Source organism: Haliotis cracherodii, unplaced genomic scaffold (genome assembly GCF_022045235.1).
Source record: "Haliotis cracherodii isolate W230 unplaced genomic scaffold, xgHalCrac1.p SCAF_13, whole genome shotgun sequence".
Classification (NCBI taxonomy): Eukaryota; Metazoa; Mollusca; class Gastropoda; order Lepetellida; family Haliotidae; genus Haliotis; species Haliotis cracherodii.
In genome coordinates, this window is record NW_027266268.1 from 17,782,528 (window position 1) to 17,805,610 (window position 23,083).

The following is a 23,083-nucleotide window of genomic DNA, read 5'->3' on the forward strand; positions in this document are numbered from 1 at the left end:
GGTATGACGCGACCGGAGATCGAACCCTGGACCTTCCGCTCTCCCGGCGGACGCTCTACCACTAGACCACGGAGACAGTCGAATGTTTAGGAAGATGTATGGCTTTGTTATGTGTTGTTTAAAGAGTTCGTGTCAACTGAATCCAATTCACATACATGTACATCACTCTCGCCAATAAATGCCGTTATATAAAGATGACAGATTGAGAATGGCTGTTTCTCGTTATCTGTTTATAACATTCACATACGTTTACCATAATATATTATGACACATTTGTCCAGCAGTATGTCACTGGATTGTCTGGTCCAGACTCGATTGTTTAGGCCCGCTGTCGCGTGACAGGAGTATTGCTGGGTGCAGCGTTAGGCAATAAACAAACACTTACTTTTGTGTGAAAATTTGTGTGAGTGGCGGGTGCTACCCGTCGAGAAGGACATGCTTACCCTTTAGCGCATAACTAGTGTCATCACTGATTTTCAGAGATCCATTCATATCATGTTTCATCCATTGTTTTGTCTTTTCCGCCTAAAGATATCTGTTTTGACAGATAATGGAGACTGGTTATTCTCTGGCGTTGCTCTTTTTTTTGTTTAAAAAAAAATTAAACAGCAACTGTTTGGTATTTTCTATTTAAATATATGTGGCCATCTAAACTATTTACGTTTTGAGATCCATTGATGATTCAGGTTGTGACTTGGTAAATTCATATATCAACAATTGCTTGTCGTGCGAGGCGACCAAATGGATCGGGTGCCAGGCTCTGTTAGCTTTGATGATTGCGTGTCATCGTATCCCGACTGCTTGGGACGTTGCTCATAATATCAATCACCGATTACTTGCGGAACGCCGTCATGTAGCTGCAATATTGCTGAGTGCAGTCGTACATCTCTTATGGGAACGTTTTGTTTTGTTTGTTGTTTGTTTGTTGTTTAACGCATCACTCAGCAATATTCCAGCTTTATGACGGAGACCTGTAAATAATCGAGTCTGCACCAGACAATCCAGTGATTGACATCATGAGCATCGATCCACGAAATTGGGATACGATGACATGCATCAAACAATTCAGCGAGCCTGACCACCCGATCCCGTTAGGCATAGTCGCCTTAATGGGAAGAACACACATGGTGGGACATTTCACCTTAACATGCGTATGGAATACAAAGATTACTTGGCAAAATTAGATTTTCTTGTGATTATCATTTTTTAATTAACACTTTAGAAAACATAATAATTATTAATAAAGTGTCATATCGTTTCAAATTTAGGACTATGGTAACAATAACGTTTGTAATAATCAACAAATCATGTCTAGTTTTTAGCTGATATATATAGCTAATTAGTACCTGTTTGAGGTGTACCATGTTTATTAAGATTCATAAAATTATTTGTGTAAATGTTTTTCACTTTTATCTATACTGTAATATGTCCCTTGCAGTATTATTTGAATGTTGTTGAATATTTAAATGTGAACTATTGCCGATGACATGGTCAATATTTATTTAACGCTTTCCATCGGAGATTCCCATGAAGATCCGGGATAGAATTGGTGTTACGGCGCATGTTTCCCGTAATAGGCGACTAACGGGATCGGGTGGTTAGACTCGCTGACTTAGTTGATGCATGTCCGATTGTGTAGATCGATGCTCATGATGTCAATCACTGAATTGTGTGGCACAGACTTGATTATTTATAGACCGCTCTCATACACCGTGACGTTAAACAACATAACAAAATATATACTTTCCATCGGAGAAGTGATTAATGAAAAACACTGTTAAGCTTAATGCGTTCTATTATTGTGACTGTATTGACCTCCTTAACGGACCTCTCACCTGGTCACCTGATGTCCTCTGGTCAGCAGTGATCGATTGCGTATTGTCAAATGTCAAGCTTCATATATATATAAATATATAGTTTAGCTTCAGTTCAAAGTATGGTCTATCGATCGACGACAGCCATCGTTGTGCCCAACCATGGAATTACTGACCAATGTAAGTTTTAGTGTCATTCTTTATATATTAGTGTTGTGTTATCTTGTTATATTCGTATTATACTTATAGTACATTAAGTAGTGAGTAACAATCAAAAGGAATATTATAAATATCTTAGGCTAGGCACTAATGTCCAATCAGTGAAGCTTTTTGCTCTCGCCATAATGAAGTACTCATTAGGAAACAATGTGTGCGCCAATCCATATTAAATCTATGAGGTGCAGTCCTTTATATGTTTCCGAGATTAACACATCACTGTAAGTAAAACCAACGACGATCTGTGTGGTATTTGTCTGTCTTAAAAGTTCTAAAAGTTCTAAACACAGTGGATGAATTAACGTTAACGAATGAAGTACTCAGTGAATGAAGTAAACGAATAATGTGGGCAATACTACATGTACTAAAAGGTGAGTGAGTGAGTTAAAGTTTTAAGTCACATCGGCAATATTTCAGCCATATCGTGACTTCTAAAAGGACACTTGATTCAAGTCATTGATGAATGAGAACAAACTATAAGTTGGAGATTTCGTGAAGATTTGTTGATACTATGTAACTAGTATCTGTTTTATTTTTGCCCAACTAGTATCTGCAGTAGTGTAATCGTGTCATATTTATACGTGTCCAGTACATTAGAAAACTGAATCCATCAACGGATAATAAGTTGATATTTTTAATGAATTTACCCACCTGAACTAGGAATGAGAGACGAGTGAAACCGCCTCGTCTATTTCATATTAAGATCTCAGCCTGTGAAAATTACAGAGACAAAACGTTTCACCATAAGACTGTGTGACAACTCCAGCCACTGATGTCTTCATTTAAAATCCTTTTTACAAACGAACATGATCTCCCAATTACTATAATCCATATATGACAAATTACAAGCTGTAGTATCTATGCACAGGTAAACCTTTCAGGTTGAACAAGGAAAATACACAAAAAGTACTAAAGAATTGAGAGAATGTAAACTTTGCCAAACATTCGAAATTGAAAATTGATATCATTTTTTTCTTCAGATGTCCAGAATTAGAACATTTGCGAAGAGAACACCTGTGCCCTTATATGTACAGAACACAATATATCAATAAATGTCTATTGAAGATATTAATGTACTTTACGTGTAACATCATGTGCATTCATGCAATAACTTATAGAAATACTCTGTTGAAGGATTAACTTAAATATAAAATAGGTACATGTCACTATCAATACAGAATAGGTCTTCAGCAACCCATGTTTGCCGTAAACAGCGACTATGTTTGTCGTTAGAGGCGACTAACGGGATCGGGTGGTTAGGCTCGCTTACTTGGTTAATGCATGTCATAGTATCCCAATTGCGTGGATATGCTTGGTGTCTTTACTATTTGATAATGTCCATAAACACATGATCATGATGTATTCTGAATTGTACAATGGACTCTGTTTCAGGAGAGATTTCTTAGGATTATGAAAGGTTTTGTGCCATTTTAGTCAATCAACGAATTCAACGAAAAATAAATATAATAACAAACTCATACATCAACGTATTATCCCAAATGATTAATGTTGGTATCTTCGAAGAAGCTTTCGTATGTTAGAAAATTGGGAAGTGCCTGTACACTTTCGAAAGACCATGACTTCGGAATGATTTACTGAATGTACTTTATCCCGAATCGAACATATGAATGTAATATTAAACTGTGTACGGATATGTTCTGACATTCATTCCTCTTTCAGGTTTCAGCTTGGAGATGCATAGCTTTCATGGGTATAGTCACCAGGATGACAGCAGGATTTGGATTGTTGCTAGGTGATCAGTTACCTCCAGCAGACCCTGGACCAGATTCCGTCTCAGACTTACAAACACTCGCTTTGTCTTTCTCTGGTGTGTCTGATAGTCAGTATGGCACGACAGATACTCCCAAGCCTGTCCAAGAAAGCGTGGCATCGGAGCCAACGTCGTCCACCACCCACCCTGACCATGTTCTTAATGCAATTAATGTTCTTCAGACATACATTTCAAATACTAAAGCAAATACCCAAGCCATGGCAGAACCAGAAGCATCATTGACATCTTTGCATCCTGGGAATACTGTTAGAACACCGGGAAAAGGATCCAGTGAAGATCTGGAATCTATTTCAAATTTGCTTAGTCAGCTAAACGTTGGAAATACGGGAGCTGCCGATTTAAATTCATTTTCTGGTTCGAGTGACAATCTTCCAAACAATAATACTGTCAGTAAAGCTACGGACTCGGTACTGTTACCGGGCTTACACAATACATTAAGCAACATTCAAAATGCAGGTGCTGACTCAAATTCTAATACTATTGTTCATAGTCAAGGAAATAGTGGTGGCACGCCTGTTCAGTCTGCAGGTAAAGACACGTTGGAAAATTCTGGGCAGGCACCAACATCACATGTTTCATCAAATGCTTCACCAGCTTCATCATCTGTTGGTGTCTCGCAGCCACAATCAAGTGGAAATGATGCCCCTATTGGAGGTAATGGGGGATCTGTAGCAATCAATGGAGTTCTTAATCAACAAACGCAACCACAAGTTTCGCGCTTTCCTCGATTCAATCCTCAACTATTTACCAGCCAAACACCTGCCCAGCAACATCCCATATCACCACAAGGAGAGACTACCAGTAACAAGGCAGATGTTGGTGGTGGAACATCTCAGATTCTTGCCATGACTCCACAGCAGTCCTTTAGACCTCCCAATGGTTTTCAAGGTTTTAATGTTGGGGGACCTCCTGAACCCAACCTTGAGACATTTCAGCCACTGTTTGGTAATGGTGTACAGACGATTTCGGATAACATAACAAGCAATACTGTGCCAGGGACAGATCAAACAGGAGGTCCGATTGTGCAGCCAAACACTGGCAGACAACAGACGCAGACGGTTGGGTCTAATCCTGTGCAGCTTATGTCTACGAACTCTAATCCTAATATGAATCAACGCCGGAATACCATTCCTAACCAAGTGAACTTGGTTCAAAGTCCACAACCTGTTACATACTATAGAACACCCCAAGGCCAATTACTCCGTGTTTTACCTTACCAACAACTGCAAAACTTAGTTTCCCCATCCTCACAATATCCTGTACAAGGTTCTACACCAAGAGTTGGAACAAGCGAAAGACCAGGTGTCAATTCACAATTACGGATTCGTCAAACTGATCAAAACACTGGACGGATTCTTGTTTCTCCTCAAGAACAGCCAACTGTTAACCCTCAGAATGTGCAGCAAGGACTTCGGTTTGCCCAGATGCCATACAGAAATAGAGTGAGTAATCCTTACATACTTCAAAGGCGAAGATTTATTCGTCCAAGCCAACGGTATCCTTACAGTATGTTCTCTCAACGATATCAAAACCTATACCAACAACCTGCATATAACACTGTTCCATCCCGGTTGCGTAGACCACGGTACCCAGGGCAGTCCCAGGTATTCAGGTATCAACCGTTACAACAAAGAGGCACAGAACGTTCACAACAGGTTTCAACACAAAGTCAGCCTGCTTCGTTTGTACAAGGTGCTTCCGTGCAGCCAAGACCAGGATTCGTACCCGGAGTGAGTAGCTTTGCTGATGTACAGAGTACTCCTCAACAGGCTTCTGTTGGGAGAATGTTTAATGGCGTAGGGCAACAATCTTCAGATGGCGCTAATGGTATTTCCAGCTCCAATATACCAGAGTCACCACAAAGACAAAGCAATCCAATACTTCAAATAGCTAGCGTAAACCCAGTTGAGCCTCCTCGAACAGGTAACATTAATCCACAAGGTTCTCCATACTTTGGAATGCTTGGCAATGGTGGTCAGGCTATGAGATCGCCACCTGTATCTATAGGGCCAAATGCTGGAGTCAGCATCAGGGCCGGTGATGATACCAACTCTATATCATTCCAACAGTTTAGTGGCGTTCAAAATGGACAACGAATAAATAGTCCAGGAGTTTAATCCCTACACATGTTATTAATTCTCAGAACTCCCATCCATCTGCTTCCATTCAGTATCTTGCATCCACTAATATTCAATAAATGAATTATTTGTCAACAGGATTCAACTATTTGATACACCATGAACAACAGAGATGCATGATTGTGTGATTGTTTAATGCGAACAGAGTCTTTTGCTTTATGATCAATTGGGCAACCTTATTGATTTATGTAAAAACAAATAAATAATATACATGTTTTCTGGTAGTTTGTTGACCGTTTTTATCATCTTGACATACATGTACGTCATTAAATTTTAACGTAATTGGATCTTTATTATTTGTCAAACTAGTAGTTTACTTTGTGTACAGTCGGCAGTCCCAGGCAACTTTCAATGCATGGTCAGGGTTTCAAGGCGATCGCTGTTAGTGTTGACGACCCGATACTGATCCTCTTCAGGGGTGAGTGAGTGAGTGAGTGACATCAGAAATGGGCATATTGTCCATCATATACGAATGTCCAGGGAATGAAGTGAGGTGAAATGGGTTTTAACGTCTTTAAGATTGTTGCACTTACGTGCGACGTGCATGTGTGCGTGTATGGCTACTTGTACTTGTCCCGGCTAATGCCGATCTTATAGTGCCAGCCCACTGAGATAGAAGCATGTTGGAATCTATCTAATGTAGTTGAATAGGAGCATGTTGGAATCTAGTGTAGTTGAATAGGAGCATGTTGGAATCTAGCGTAGTTGAATAGGAGCATGTTGGTATCTATCTAATGTAGTTGAATAAGAGCATGTTGGAATCTAGTGTAGATGAAGAGGAGCATAATGGAATCTAGTGTAGTTGAATAGGAGCATGTTGGAATCTATCTAGTGTAGTTGAATAGGATCATGTTGGGATCTAGTGTAGATGAAGAGGAGCATAATGGAATCTAGTGTAGTTGAATAGGAGCATGTTGGAATCAATCTAGTGTAGTTGAATAGGAGCATGTTGGGATCTAGCTAGTGTAGTTGAATAGGAGCATGTTGGGATCTAGCTAGTGTAGTTGAATAGGAGCATGTTGGAATCTAGCTAGTGTAGTTGAATAGGAGCATGTCGGAATCTAGCTAGTGTTGTTGAATATAAGCATGTTGGAATCTATCTAGTGTAGCTGAATATGAGCATTTTGGAATCTAGTGAAGTTGAATAGGAGCATGTTGGAATCTATCTAGTGTAGTTGAATAGGAGCATGTTGGAATCTAGTGTAGTTGAATAGGAGCATGTTGGAATCTAGTGAAGTTGAATAGGAGCATGTTGGAATCTATCGTAGCTGAAAAGGAGCATGTTGGAATCTATCTAGTGTAGTTGAATAGGATCATGTTGGAATCTATCTAGTGTAGTTGAATATAAGCATGTTGGAATCTATCTAGTGTAGTTGAATAGGAGCATGTTGGAATCTATCTAGTGTAGTTGAATAGGATCATGTTGGAATCTATCTAGTGTAGCTGAAAAGGATCATGTTGGAATCTATCTAGTGTAGCTGAAAAGGAGCATGTTGGAATCTAGCTAGTGTAGTTGAATAGGATCATGTTGGAATCTATCTAGTGTAGCTGAAAAGGATCATGTTGGAATCTATCTAGTGTAGTTGAAAAGGAGCATGTTGGAATCTATCTAGTGTAGTTGAATAGGATCATGTTGGAATCTAGTGTAGTTGAATAGGAGCATGTTGGAATGTATCTAGCGTAGTTGAAAAGGAGCATGTTTGAATCTATCTAATGTAGTTGAATAGGAGCATGTTGGAATCTAGTGTAGTTGAATATGAACATGTTGGAATCAATCTAGTGTAGTTGAATAGAAGCATGTTGGAATCTAGTGTAGCTGAATAGGAGCATGTTAGAATCTAGTGTAGTTGAATAGAAGCATGTTGGAATCTATCTGATGTAGTTGAATAGGAGCATGTTGGGATCTAGCTAGTGTTGTTGAATATGAACATGTAAGAATCTATCTAGTGTAGCTGAATATGAGCATGTTGGAATCTATCTAGTGTAATTGAATATGAGCATGTTGGAATCTATCTAGCGTAGTTGAATAGGAGCATGTTGGAATCTATCTAGCGTAGTTGAATATGAGCATGTTGGAATCTACCTAATGTAGTTGAATAGGAGCATGTTATAATCTAGTGTAGTTAAATAGGAGCATGTTGGAATCTAGTGTAGTTGAATAGGAGCATGTTAGAATCTAGTGTAGTTGAATAGGAGCATGTTAGAATCTAGTGGAGTTGAAAAGGAGCATGTTGAAATCTAGCTAGCGTAGTTGAATAGGAGCATGTTGGAATCTAGTGTAGTTGAATAGGAGCATGTTGGAATCTAGTGTAGTTGAATAGGAGCATGTTGGAATCTATCTAGTGTAGTTGAATAGGAGCATGTTGGAATCTATCTAATGTAGTTGAATAGGAGCATGTTGGAATCTAGTGTAGTTGAATAGGAGCATGTTGGAATCTATCTAGTGTAGTTGAATAGGATCATGTTGGAATCTATCTAGTGTAGTTGAATAGGATCATGTTGGAATCTATCTAGTGTAGTTGAAAAGGATCATGTTGGAATCTATCTAGTGTAGTTGAATAGGATCATGTTGGAATCTATCTAGTGTAGTTGAATAGGATCATGTTGGAATCTATCTAATGTAGTTGAAAAGGAGCATGTTGGAATCTATCTAGTGTAGTTGAATAGGATCATGTTGGAATCTAGTGTAGTTAAATAGGAGCATGTTGGAATCTAGTGTAGTTGAATAGGAGCATGTTAGAATCTAGTGTAGTTGAATAGGAGCATGTTAGAATCTAGTGGAGTTGAATAGGAGCATGTTGGAATCTAGCTAGCGTAGTTGAATAGGAGCATGTTGGAATCTAGTGTAGTTGAATAGGAGCATGTTGGAATCTAGTGTAGCTGAATAGGAGCATGTTGGAATCTATCTAGTGTAGTTGAATAGGATCATGTTGGAATCTATCTAGTGTAGTTGAAAAGGATCATGTTGGAATCTATCTAGTGTAGTTGAATAGGATCATGTTGGAATCTAGTGTAGCTGAATAGGAGCATGTTGGAATCTATCTAGTGTAGTTGAAAAGGATCATGTTGGAATCTATCTAGTGTAGTTGAATAGGATCATGTTGGAATCTATCTAATGTAGTTGAAAAGGAGCATGTTGGAATCTATCTAGTGTAGTTGAATAGGATCATGTTGGAATCTAGTGTAGTTAAATAGGAGCATGTTGGAATCTAGTGTAGTTGAATAGGAGCATGTTAGAATCTAGTGTAGTTGAATAGGAGCATGTTAGAATCTAGTGGAGTTGAATAGGAGCATGTTGGAATCTAGCTAGCGTAGTTGAATAGGAGCATGTTGGAATCTAGTGTAGTTGAATAGGAGCATGTTGGAATCTAGTGTAGCTGAATAGGAGCATGTTGGAATCTATCTAGTGTAGTTGAATAGGAGCATGTTGGAATCTAGTGTAGTTGAATGGGAGCATGTTGGAATCTATCTAGCGTAGTTGAAAAGGATCATGTTGGAATCTATCTAGTGTAGTTGAATAGGAGCATGTTGGAATCTATCTAGTGTAGTTGAATAGGAGCATGTTGGAATCTATCTAGTGTAGTTGAATAGGAGCATGTTGGAATCTATCTAGTGTAGTTGAATAGGAGCATGTTGGAATCTATCTAGTGTAGTTGAATAGGAGCATGTTGGAATCTAGTGTAGTTGAATGGGAGCATGTTGGAATCTATCTAGTGTAGTTGAATAGGAGCATGTCGGAATCTAGTGTAGTTGAATGGGAGCATGTTGGAATCTATCTAGTGTAGTTGAATAGGAGCATGTTGGAATCTAGTGTAGTTGAATGGGAGCATGTTGGAATCTATCTAGCGTAGTTGAAAAGGATCATGTTGGAATCTAGTGTAGTTGAATAGGAGCATGTTGGAATCTAGTGTAGCTGAATAGGAGCATGTTGGAATCTATCTAGTGTAGTTGAATAGGAGCATGTTGGAATCTAGTGTAGTTGAATGGGAGCATGTTGGAATCTATCTAGCGTAGTTGAAAAGGATCATGTTGGAATCTATCTAATGTAGTTGAAAAGGATCATGTTGGAATCTATCTAATGTAGTTGAAAAGGAGCATGTTGGAATCTAGCTAGTGTAGTTGAATAGGAGCATGTTGGAATCTATCTAGTGTAGTTGAATAGGATCATGTTGGAATCTATCTAGTGTAGTTGAATAGGAGCATGTTGGAATCTATCTAGTGTAGTTGAATAGGATCATGTTGGAATCTATCTAGTGTAGTTGAATAGGATCATGTTGGAATCTATCTAGTGTAGTTGAATAGGAGCATGTTGGAATCTATCTAGTGTAGTTGAATAGGATCATGTTGGAATCTAGCTAGTGTAGTTGAATAGGAGCATGTTGGAATCTATCTAGTGTAGTTGAATAGGAGCATGTTGGAATCTATCTAGCGTAGTTGAATAGGAGCATGTTGGAATCTATCTAGTGTAGTTGAATAGGAGCATGTTGGAATCTATCTAGTGTAGTTGAATAGGATCATGTTGGAATCTAGCTAGTGTAGTTGAGTATGAACATGTTGGAATTTATACCAGGACCAAGACATGTACATATTCGGAATTGCCAATTTCTCTGCATAATGTTCTTGTAAATATGCAGTGTTATCATGATTCAGAATGTATATCACTCTCCGAAATTAGTGGTGGAAATAAAGATCATTCATTCATTGTGTGTGGAGTGAACTGTATAAAATTTAGCTGAACATGTAGTTGAGGAATTCTGTATAGCGTAGCTAAATAAGTTTGGAGGTATTCTGTGAGACAGAATGATAAGCTGCTTGCAAAATGTTTGGATTGACAAGGGAAACTTTTACATAATTAAACATTTTGCAAACAGGCTTATCATTGACAGTTTTGAAATTCCCTCTCTTCACCACCTGCTGATATTATAATCCACTATTTTATATTTGAACGAATCAGAAACGTTTGCTGCGTTTGCAGCAACGCGCCGTTTGCAAATTTTGATACCTACGGAATGTGCTGCCCTGGAGGGTATTTCTTTCAAATGTATAAATTGTATAAAGTACTGTAATCTAATAGCGGCATGAGGGTGATAGATTTTTTTAATATGTGTATTTTGAGATCTATACGGCGTAGTTAAGTATTGATCTATTCAGTGTAAATGTAACATGTTTTAGTTACAGTGAATTGCTTTCCTCAGCAAGAAATCTCATTGTACATTGTACAGATGTATGATCCATGAAAACATTATAAAGAACGTATTACTAAAGTGTTATGTTATTATTCTTTATGTTACTGATTTTGTTATCATACTCCTTAGGTAATAAATATATAAATATATTATATATAATTTATTCCATGATTTAACGAAAGAGCAAAATATAATGAGTACGTCAGTCAGTATCTTGCATCTTGAGTCATGGACCTATGACGTCACATGTGATGCGTTCATGAGCAGTTAATACCAGTATGTTCGTTTGTGTATCGAACCAGTCTAATATATCTTGAACATGAGTCTTCATATTCTAACCAACATGTATGGTATTCGCGTTTCTTTTTGCGGTGAGTATAGAAAACATTAATTAAAGATGTATATATACTGAACCAAAACGTCAGCGATAATGAAAATGTTTGGGGATATATATTTTTATGAAATTGTGCGCTCAGTCTTCACTAAATATATCCTCCAAAATATTCATGATCCCTAACTCTTTTTCTAAGCAATGTCTTTTCATAACGAAAAGCATCAGATTAGAGTGAGTGAGTGAGTTTGGTTTAACGCCGCTTATAACAATATTCCAGTTATATCGCGGCGTGTCAGCTTAATGTGGGAGGAAACCCACGAGCACGGGTATGGTGCGTACAAACCTAGAAACATAATCGGGGCGAATCGGGATTCGAACCCACAATTATAGGTTTCTGGCGTGCCCTAGGGACGCAATTCTGCACAGCGAATTGTGGCGCCTTAGACGACTGGGCCACCCGTGCCAGGTGATGCAGGTCTAAGACGTTTACCACTTCGTTGAAACCCACGAGCACGGGTATGGTGCTGACAAACCTAGAAACATAATCGGGGTTTCGAACCCACAATCATAGGTACCGGTGTGCCCAAGGGACGCAATTCTGCACAGCGAATTGCGGCGCCGTAGACGACTGGGCCACCCGTGCCCGCCAGTCAGTACGATATTCTGATTTGTTGTATATATATATGTCAAGTACTTTTGGAAAGTTCAATAGATTGCTATGATCGTATTTTATACAACATACATAACATGGGATTTTGTTGATGACGAAATGATGAATTGTGTGTGTACCAGAAAAAAAGCATCCTTATAAAATGATGTGATAGTGATACTGATAGCAACATTAACATTATATATAAAATGTCAACGCCGGAGAATAACCATTCTCGATTATCTGCCGACACAGATTCTAAAAGGCAAATTAGAAGTGAAAAGTTTTTGAATTGATCACTGAACACCAGTTATGACACCAGGTGTTCGCGAAAAGGATAAGCATGTGCCGCTTTGCCTGTAGCACCCGCCACTCACACAATATGCATAACAATATAAGTGTTTCTTGCCTTACGCCGCACAACAGTTCTCCGATGGCTTCTCTGAAAATATACCAGTTTAATAGAAACAAGCAACTTCATTTAAAGTGAAAATGAGGGTTTAACCTGTAAAAAATCTAGACTTGCGTCGTTTAGGTCTACAGTAGGGACTGGGCGGAAGGCAAAATCATACGGTTCAGGGACTGTGAGACAGGTAGGACGGCGGCATGTAAATACTCAAAATTTGCCCGGATAATCCAAATATACCAATCTCTGGTGCCAGTCTTCCAGGCATTAAAAACTGAATTTGAAGTGGTGTTTTTATTGCTTCGACAGGAGATCCTCCAGTGGCCACTACAACACAGTATTCAGATGACATCGTTATGATGTAACAATCTGCTTAAAACAAATCAGAGGAAGTAAGGGAATTTAGAATATCTTTATTTCACGTTGTTAGATCTCAGGCAATATAATTACGTATTCGTTACAAGAAAAGAGACCCCGCCAACAGAGAACAACTGTTGGACTGTAAGATATTTGACAGAACTCCTCATTGGTATTTTGACAGTCATTGGTAAAATGATATTACTCATTTGTACTCGAGTAACAGGCATGTTTGTGAGTCGGTGATGGTTCACAGTCGTGTCACAGTCACTGTTTTGATGACGAACTCCAGTAATAACTGAGTCTATTGTGTGGTGGCGACATTTCTCAAAGGTAGGAGCCTTTCAAGCATTCATGTTTGTAAAACTCTCTCAGTTGTATATGCACTGACTTTGGATGTCAAATAGACATAAGCTGATTGTCTTCAGAAATTATCTTTTTTGTTTCATTTATGTTCATTGCAAACACGTTAATAATTGCGCGTAATTGTCATCTAATGAATTCTTGAAGCATTTAATTATACTAACACAAAACATTTGAACAAAGCTTGTTGTCTTCTCCACTTTATGAAATAAACTGGAATATGCATTTGCCATTTCTCTTCAGTGCTGTCTTGATAGAAATGTGGATGTATTCTTGATGCCGTCACGCTCTATGTGGTTCTCGCGTGGATGAAGTTCATGGGATCAGAGGGTTCTTTCATTGTAAGGGAAATGCCACTTTGTGCTCCAAGTCCGACTGAAATGCCAACTTTCTTACCATTTTGGGGATGATGATTACGAATGAGTAACGTTTCCCTCGGATTCGACCTTACATGGTTGTTGACGAAAACTTGTGATGGATCCCTGGTTACCTGAGGGTCGAGCGTTGTGCGTCTATCAATACCGCCGTTGACTGGTTTACGTTGCTTAACTTGTGGGTTTTGATTTAAACGTTGTTGTGGCCCGGGGTTGAATGTGGGTCTCTCAAGTTGACGCACTGTTTTGGGGGCTTTGTGATGAGCGGATATTTGACGTTGATTTGCTATGTGTTGTCGTGAGTGTACATTTGGCTGCTGTTTAGGACTGTTTGGTTCTTTATGATTTTCTTCTATAACATTTGAGCGCATACGTGCTTGTTGTGAAGGAAGATTAGTCTGTCGAGGTTGTTGGTTATTCTGACGGATGGAGTTACCATGAGACTGTCTCTGTTGATTTGCCGCAGAAGTAGACCGTGGGTTCAATTCCTGCGTCCCTTGAAAGGCGTCAGACTGGGGAAGGGTCTTGTGACGGTTTGACCCTTGAGGTGTATTCATCTGAAGGTTTGGTCTTTTCTGGTTCAGCTGACGGTGGCTGCTTGAAGCAAACCCATTTCTTTGTGGACTAGTTTCTCCTTTTTGGTTTGTCTGACGAGGTGGAGCCGAAATACGACTTGCTGGAGAAAGAAGTTCTTTTCTCTGGCCACTACGTGATGAACCAAATGAATTTGTTTGCTGGTTAGGGGATTGGCGTCGTCCTGTTGTAGGCTTTGGGGTTGGACGATTTGAACTTGAAAGCGAATTACTTTGTCTAGTTCCAATACGCTGTCTATTTGGATTTTGAGGTGTTGGTTTCGTCTGGGCGCCTTGGCGATTTGACTGTCTCGGATTACGTGCAGATTCTTGGGACATGGTGGTTTGATCAACAGATCGTCTCCTGGTTATTGGAGCTTGGCCACTGCGTGTTCTCTGGGCCTGGCTGATCCTGTTTGGACTCCGAGATGGAGTTGCCTGGCCATTTGTCCTTTGAGGCAACTGCCTCATTCCGCCAGTAGATCGTGGGGGTGGCGTACTCCTCGGCCCGCTGGTGCGTGTAGGCTGTTTAGTAGATGATGACTGACGACCCGGGGGGTTTGAACGAAGTTGCTTTTGTTTGTTATTTATCGGACTTGGAGGAGTTTGACCTTGATTCTGATTAACGTTAGCTGTTGGTGCAGCGGCTGCAAAAGGTCCACGACTCAAACGTTGTTGTTCAACAAGATTTCTAATTCTTTCCTGCTCTTGAATGTGTGCCAACTGCCCAGTAGTCAACCGGGGACTACCAAAAGAAACTAACTGATTCCGAAAACGTTTAGGCGTCTGTGTGTTTCTTAACGGTGTCAGCGTAGGAGAAGACTTCTGTGTCCTGGGTGAGTTTGGTTGGTTCTTCCCTATATAAGGTTTGTTGGACCCAAATAATAAGGGGTTCACTATGAACGCCAAAATTGACCTCATTTGTTTTTGTTTTATGGCAAAGTTTGCCATAATTTTCTGGTAAGGGTTCAGATTCCTTGGAATGTGACCCTTTTCTCTTTCAGATACAGATAGTAAATGCGCTAGTGCGTCTTTTAGTGTTATTGGCGTAGGGACCCCGCTGGCTCTCCTAGTAACGTGATTGTGTGTCCTTCGTGTCCCAGGCATGTAAACGGTCGACAAGCCTAGTGGTTGTGCATATGAATTAAGAACAGTTCCAATGTGCTTGTTTAAGAGTTGATCAATGTAATTAGCATTGAAATCATGTTTTGCATTTCTAAACACAGTGGCTATCGTGTCCAGTGCTTTAGATATCTCCATTATTTTGGCCAATATATTTTTAAAATCGTAATTGTGAGATACTTTTCTTTCATCGCTGGGCTTCTCAAGGGGAACAGTTTTGTGTTTTGGGGTAACGACGTTAACCAGAGGTTTGTGTTGTTCATATCTCATCCTAGACTCTTCTGCAATTTGCTTAACGGATTTCCCTGTAGCCAATCTGGGAGATCCTTTGGTGACATTTGTTTTGATTTTCCTTTGGATTGGCACTTTCCGTTGTGGTCCAGGGATTGCAGGAACCTTATCCAATGCTTGCACATTCGGGATCCTCGCGTGGGGCACTGCCGAATGAGTCAACGTATATTTCCTTTCCTTACGATGAGATTGTGACAAGTGCATCGACTTGAAGCTGTCCACATCAGGCCTGTCCCATTTAGCAATGGCGTTATGACTTCTGTGTTGACCATATCTGCCAAATGCTACAGTATCAATCACCGATGGAGGTGGACTCCCAATCAGTCCTTGGACTACAGGCAGCGGTGACGTGGATACCACACGCAGCTCTGTGATAAGGACGAACAGGACGGTCCACGTCTGGAACAAATAGAACATCAGATTAAGATGGAAGCAACAATCGATGGTGTATCGAGTAATCCGTAGTTCGAGCACACGATGTGCCGATATTTTTAGTTATTATGCCTCAAAGTGAGATTGACCAACCAGAGAGCAGAACTACTGACCCCACATGAGCCCGTATACCGTCAGTAAAAATCCAAGATGGTTGATACTTACCTAATATGAGATCGTATACCGTCAGTAACAGCCATCTTGGATTTTTCAACATCACCTCACATATTTCACATGAAAAGTCTGGTACAGAAATTCGTTATTCGACACTGTTTTGTGTTAAAATTATCAACAAGGTTTGTCCTCTGAGGTTTGAAGAGTAGTCTCCCTTTGACCCTTAACGTCATACGTTGTAAGTGTTAAGTTTTGAGTTTTAAGTTTTGACATGACACTTGCGACAAAGATAGTGTAAACTTTTCGGCGTAATAAATTCGTTATGGTGTCTTTAGTTACCGTATACGTGTAATATTAGGTTAGCAAAGAAATATTGGGTCAGGCGTCAGCCGATATGACACCGTTTTCGGCAACAAAAGACACCAAAACGAATTTATTATTTTTAATTTTACTCTATCTGGTGTTTGTATCGCACATGTCACTTCAAAATGAAAACTTACAACCGTTGATTTTTGTAACTATGATTTTTATGTATAAAGTCACGAACGTGATTTATTATAGTTAACGTCCTTGCACATCACAAATAATGACATAAAAACACAAAACAGTGTCAAATAACAAATTTCTGTAACAAAATGTTTATTGGAAACATGTGAGGTGGGTGTTGGAAAATCCAAGATGGCTCTTACTGACCGTATACGGTCTCATATCAGGTCAGTAACACCAATCTTGTATTTTTAAGGACTTTATACGGGGTCATATGGGGTTCGTAGTTCTGCTCTCTGATTGGTCAATGTAACGTTTAGGCATAAAAAATGGAACATATGGTACCTTTGAGGATTATACGGTAACCCTTACTTCCATAGTCTGTACTCCATCAAATAAGATCGCTGTACATTGATAACGGGTTCATCTTTGTATCAAGACCATTTCTGGTGTCCACCGGCGTAATATAGCTGGCACATTGCTGAAAGAGGTATGCAGCCCAATACACCCATTCACTCATCTCAGTATTTAAAAGGTTTATTAAGATGAGTAAGCCGTAGTTTTAAAGTTGGGTTTCTCGAATGACATGTATTTCATTATATATATGTTAATATGTTTATGTTTGATATACTTTTGATGTTAGCTAGTATTTGTTTGAAATTGAACATTTATCGCCTCTTTGACCTGGCCATATAACATGTTACGTGTTGTACCTGATGAACAGGAAATTATCCGAGGCCGAAACTGTGACGAAATATGCGAAATAGGCACACGAAAAACTAAAGTAACATGTGTCTCGAATCCAAAATGCAGAAATGTTATAACCGACATTGTCACAGAGAAATGTCAGTCATACTGCATTGCATCGTCAATCTCCAGGTTACACGAATAACAATGTGGGTTGTTGAGTTTAATTATTCGTACTTTCTAAAATGCATTCAAGAACAGACAAAACGATGAAAATTGGAGATATTTAAATTTTTGCGATTGAGTCTCGTTCGCAAAAATAAAACGGTCGCAAAAAATTCCCTGTTTACAGTAATGACAATAACACCCTGAAACAACACCGTTAATAACAATCGAAGCAGCAAACCTTTAACGTGTGCTCATAAATAATTATTTTTGAACTGTTCCTTCGGCCACTTCAAGTGCAATGTAATGATTGATAGTGTTAGATCGCCCTATCACTGTCTTTACTGATTGACAATTATTACGCGTTACCAGGAAGCCCACAGCCATATTTCACACACTGGACGTTTACTAGATACTGTCATGTTTGCCGACGTGAAACGTGACTTCCGAGGCAGTTGTCTATTTATTCAGCATACTATTCCGCGAACGTGACAGGCCAGGCATTTTACTTCGCGGATAACCGCTTGGAGACATCATACCTTTTAATATTCGCCTACATGATGCACAACAATCCATTTCTTTGGACTTAGCAATTGCTTGACATATTAAAACAATTGAATGGCAAAAACTACATTATTAAGTGTAAATTAGTTCCTGTTTTTCTATGCGCATCGACATTTTTCTTCTCATCGTTGTATGTTGAAAATAAGAAGTGAAACAAGAATAACATCTCAAGCTCACAAATGACCAAAGGGACGTCGGCTCATGGATGTCCCATCCTCCTGGGTGCCTAGTTCTGTTCCTAGAGTAGCGTCCCTTTGCCGTGCAAGTATCCGATTATCGTGGCTTTGAACCCCATATTCCCCCTGACTGGGTTCCTGTGTTTGTCAGCACCATACCTTACTGGTGGGTTCCCAAAAGAAGTTATCTCAAGCGGGTATCTTAGCTGTTGTCCATGTCCTACCCAATTTCTGATCACCTTGTTGACAAAGGTACAAATGTACCGAGCCGTCTCATTGACAGAATAGGGAAGTTGAAATCCGTAAGTCAACACTATTAATTATACCATACATTTCTAAAAATGACGCTTAAATATCATTTGAATCGAGTTGTTAGAGTGTTGCTAAGGCTACAACTGTTGCTATGCGCTGGTGTGTAGCAGTGAATATTGCTTTGCCTGTATAAGGTTGACAGCTGTAAACACTGTTACCTTCGTTTAGTAGAGGATGAATACCAACTCCTTTTTGTATGTAAGAAATATACTCACCTGAGAAAACTGTCTTACCTCAGTTACAGAAATATGGTGGAATTACGTGTGCAAGTTTATTTAACTCGTGTGATCTTAATGTTCAACGTTTGAACTGTATTTATATTATATTTATGCAAATTATTTAAAATGAGATCGGTATACTTTAAGGAACGGACCATTTGATATTCTAGGGTAGCCTGGGATTCATTGAAAAAAATATTTATGCTTCAGACTGTTAAAAAACCCGATATTAAATGCCACAACAATTACATTGTTGCAAGGTATTTTTTTTCCAAATAAATCAGGTTCATGGCAATAGCGTATCTTATTTAGTAGCTGTTGCGGGGCGGTCGGGTAGCCTAGTGGTTAAAGCGTTCGCTTGTCATGCCGAAGACCCGGGTTCGATTCCCGACATGGGTACAATGTGTGAAGCCCATTTCTGGCGTCCCCGGCTGTGATATTCCTGGAATATTGCTAAAAGCGGCGTAAAAACATACTCACTCACTAGTAGCTGTTGCTGATGAATATCTATTCACGGCACTAAATAACACTGTATACGACAACTCTATGTCATCAGCATGAATCATAACAAATGCATGTGTGACTTGAACGTCATACATACCAGCCAGGATCAGTCAACGTCGTCTGGTCTTTTGACGTTATATGTCAGCTTGAAGGACATTTATTCGAAAAGACCTTGTCACGTCCTCCACATGATTGGTGGTAGTAAAGATTTTCATGTTGAAATTGTTAATTACCTGTCAGAAAACATACATTTCTCCTATTTTATAATGTGTGTCTTGAGATATTCTGGCGGAAAGATATAAAAATAGAAACTATGTTAGCTATCGCGGCTTTCCAGCCTAATGTCAAGTAAACAACGACAACATTTTCCATAATTACGAGGAATCTCTCAGATTACTAGGGCGGTCGGGTAGCCTAGTGGTTAAAGCGTTTGCTTGTCATGCCGAAGACCCGGGTTCGATTCCCGACATGGGTACAATGTGTGAAGCCCATTTCTGGTGTCCCCTGCCGTGATATTGCTGAAATATTGCTAAAAGACGGGTAAAACTATATTCACTCACTCACTCCAGAGTCCATTCTTACGATTCTTTTTATATCATATACATGTGTCTATGAATCCCACCGGTGCCACCCGTCACAAACACATTCACAGGCAAGTCAACTGTTCACCGGACAGAAACTCGACTAAAAATGGTACAAGTCAAAATATGGTACTGCATCGGACATCCTTTCGGTCACAGATGCGGCAAATTTGGGAACGTCCTCCACATATCAACCTTAACACTTTTTGAAAACTTTGCTGAAGCTGTGAATGACCGAGTGACGTAACCCAGAGATGTTTACCAATTTGATGGAACCCAGAGCTCAGGCATGGTGCTTACAAACCCAAAATCATAATCAGGAGGAATATTGAATTCGAACCCACGATCACCGGATCATAACACGACTAAGATGTGTAATTGTAAGAATACTTCACCCAGTGCATCTTATATTCAATCAGATAGAGTTTAATTTCGTTCGGTCCGTCTGAATGTACAGTACACGTTAAGCCTTAGAACAATCGGTATCGCAGACAAACAGAGTTCCTTTACCGAAATGGATCAGTTTGATATGAATGCTGAAAATGTACGACAGTAACGACATTTGGTTACAACAAAAGTATTTAAATTGTGTCCTCATAAAGATACTAGATATCAAGATACATTCCTTAAATACGAAATATGCACATAAATTCTAAACTTACATGTGTTAATAATTTCCGTGAGGGAATGTCATTGTGATAGTGCGTGGCAATACATTGACTTCAAAATGGCCGACACTGTCACGATTAGTGAGTTGCATGGAGGCTGAAGGTCTCGTGTTTAGGTGTATTTCATCATTTATGATTTCGCCTATCACAGATATAAAGAGATGTCCCGAATACGTGTTCCAAAAAAATGCTGCAGGAAGTTGTCAGATGTCACTCCAGGCAGGGGGGTCGATGGTGGTTGCCGGAATTAGCGCGTCTCACTGGGATGAGTCTTAGCGAGGATATGCGATCACGTTCATGGAGTCAAATATTAAACTATTTCCAGTGTATGCAAACATCTTCATTACAAGTTTGAAGTGTTTCAAAAATCAATGTGTTGTATCATGCAGGGTTTTCACGAGGAATGTGGAAGTAGTCCGTCAGTTTTATTTCTAGAATAATCACATGAAAAACGAAAATGAATTTGTTTCATACCTGTGTCTTTCATATGTGTCTTCATATATGTTAATGAACGCGAGTTTCGCAGTAATTTGACCATCCGGAATAATAATGATTTGAAGACCACCTGCTTAATTGTCTTCAAATGATTCCTGTAATTATCATTTAAAATCACATCTGGATGGAACAAATATAATTTAGACTATTCTGTACATAAATTTTGGTTTTTGTTTGTTGTTGAACGCCGCACTCAGCAATATTCCAGCTATATGACGGCGGTCTGTAAATAATCGAGTCTGGACCAGGCAGCCCAGTGATTTACAACATGAACATCGATCCACGCAATTGGGATCGATGACATGCATCAACCAAATCAGCGAGCCTAACCACCCGATCCCGTTAGTCGCCTCTAACGACAAGCATAGTCGCCTTTCACGGCCATCATGGGTTGCTGAAGACCTATTCTACCCCGGATCTTCACGGGCCCTGTACATAAATAAAATTTCCAAAATACAATTTTCCCTATATTACATACAGCGAAATCCCATCTTCCCGACGATTAGTGTTCAGAATGTTAATATATCTATACATGTATGTTTAATTGGATATTACCACGCGCCACACCCAATAAGGATGTCAGTTAGAATTGCTCCCCAGCCACCTATGCTGGTCGAAAGAGGTAACTTAATGGATCGGGTGGTCAGACTCGGTTGATTGCGTGTCATCGTACCCCGACGGCGTTGATCGTTTCTAACACGATCACTGGATTGTCTGGTCTCGAGTATTTCAGGTCACCGTCATATAGTTGGAATATTGCTGAGTGTGGCGTTTAACAAACAAAAAATCAAACAAACAAAACCTAGCACTACCGATTTGTTTCTCTGGAAAAAGTACCACGGGCGATTGTACTGAAAACGGTAAAGTCCAAATATTGAAACATGTTGCTTGTCCCACTCGTAATACTCCCATGCAGATGATGGCAGCCTGTAAATATTCGAGCTTGCATCAGAGAAACCCGGCCCGTGAGCCGCTCAGTGTAAATTAGATATAATATTATGTCAACAGCAGGGTGTGTCTTTACACGAGGCAGTATTTGTTCGTGCATACGTCTTGTCTCGCCGCGTCATTCAAGCGTAACAATGAAGTATACGAGTGGAGAAACGCGTCTGCCCTACAAAGAAAAACCCGTTTTAAGGGAAGTCATACAGTTAAGTAAAATATTAAACGCGTAAGTATATTGTTTAAAGTATTAAAACCCCTCGTTATGAAAATAACATTGTGACCTACATGACCCATTTACCCATATATAGTCATTGAGCGGCATGAACACATGCCACGTTTCATGCAAAACAACTTCTTTCTTTCTTTCTTTGTCAGAAACGACGTTTTTTGCCCCTAACAATAAAGAAGTCGTTATCAAAAGCTATCCATGATATAAATGTACTCACGAAATGGACGACCAGAGCCGCCATCCCTCACTTGTTGCCGATCCAGGTGTGATAATCCTGCATCTGACGCACAGACCATAACGTCTATTGTTTTACAACAATCTCGTAGATGAGCGCTAGGACCAGTCAAATATGATGAATGACATTACTGGATATTTATAACGTGTAATGTCTTATGATTGAGCTGTATCAACGGAGGCTCGATATGTCAACAGGGCCATTCATCGCAATTACTCCCGTGTGTCAGTCACACGTGAGAGTGTGAAGCTTAGATAAGATGGAAAAATGAAATTGATGGTAGGTGTGCTTACCGTGTAGGTGAGGGAGCCATTCGTCAGGGTTAGGACTTCATGGGGCATGCCGTGCAATTTTTATGCGCAGGTATGAGTTTAACCCTTCTCGTTATAAGACAATGGAGTCAAATCTATTTGTTCTATGACGGTTTGCATTTTAAGGAGTTACTTTTCAAAGTTTATGACTATTGTGATATATGTCTGCTTTCACAAAGTTAACTTAACCCGTTGTCAATCTGAATATCGTGCTCTTTCGTGTGCAAGTGAGAAGAGAACATGGTGAAAGTTAACATACAAAATAAACGACATTGCCACGGGGTATCAAATGCTCTAATCTGTCACACGAAGGTGGGGTGAAATGGAATTTAAGGGTGTGTTAAATA

At 39.6% G+C, this 23,083-nt stretch overlaps 1 protein-coding gene across 1 annotated transcript; it reads right to left on the reverse strand.

The window, feature by feature from the left end:
• Nucleotides 1–13,544: 13,544 nt before the first annotated feature.
• Nucleotides 13,545–22,431, reverse strand: LOC139459366 (uncharacterized). Its single transcript, XM_071240828.1, has 2 exons — nt 22,408–22,431; nt 13,545–16,013 (listed from the first exon to the last, which is right to left on the reverse strand). The coding sequence occupies exons 1-2, from the start codon at nt 22,429–22,431 to the stop codon at nt 13,545–13,547; spliced, it is 2,493 nt and encodes an 830-aa protein (XP_071096929.1).
• Nucleotides 22,432–23,083: the final 652 nt, after the last annotated feature.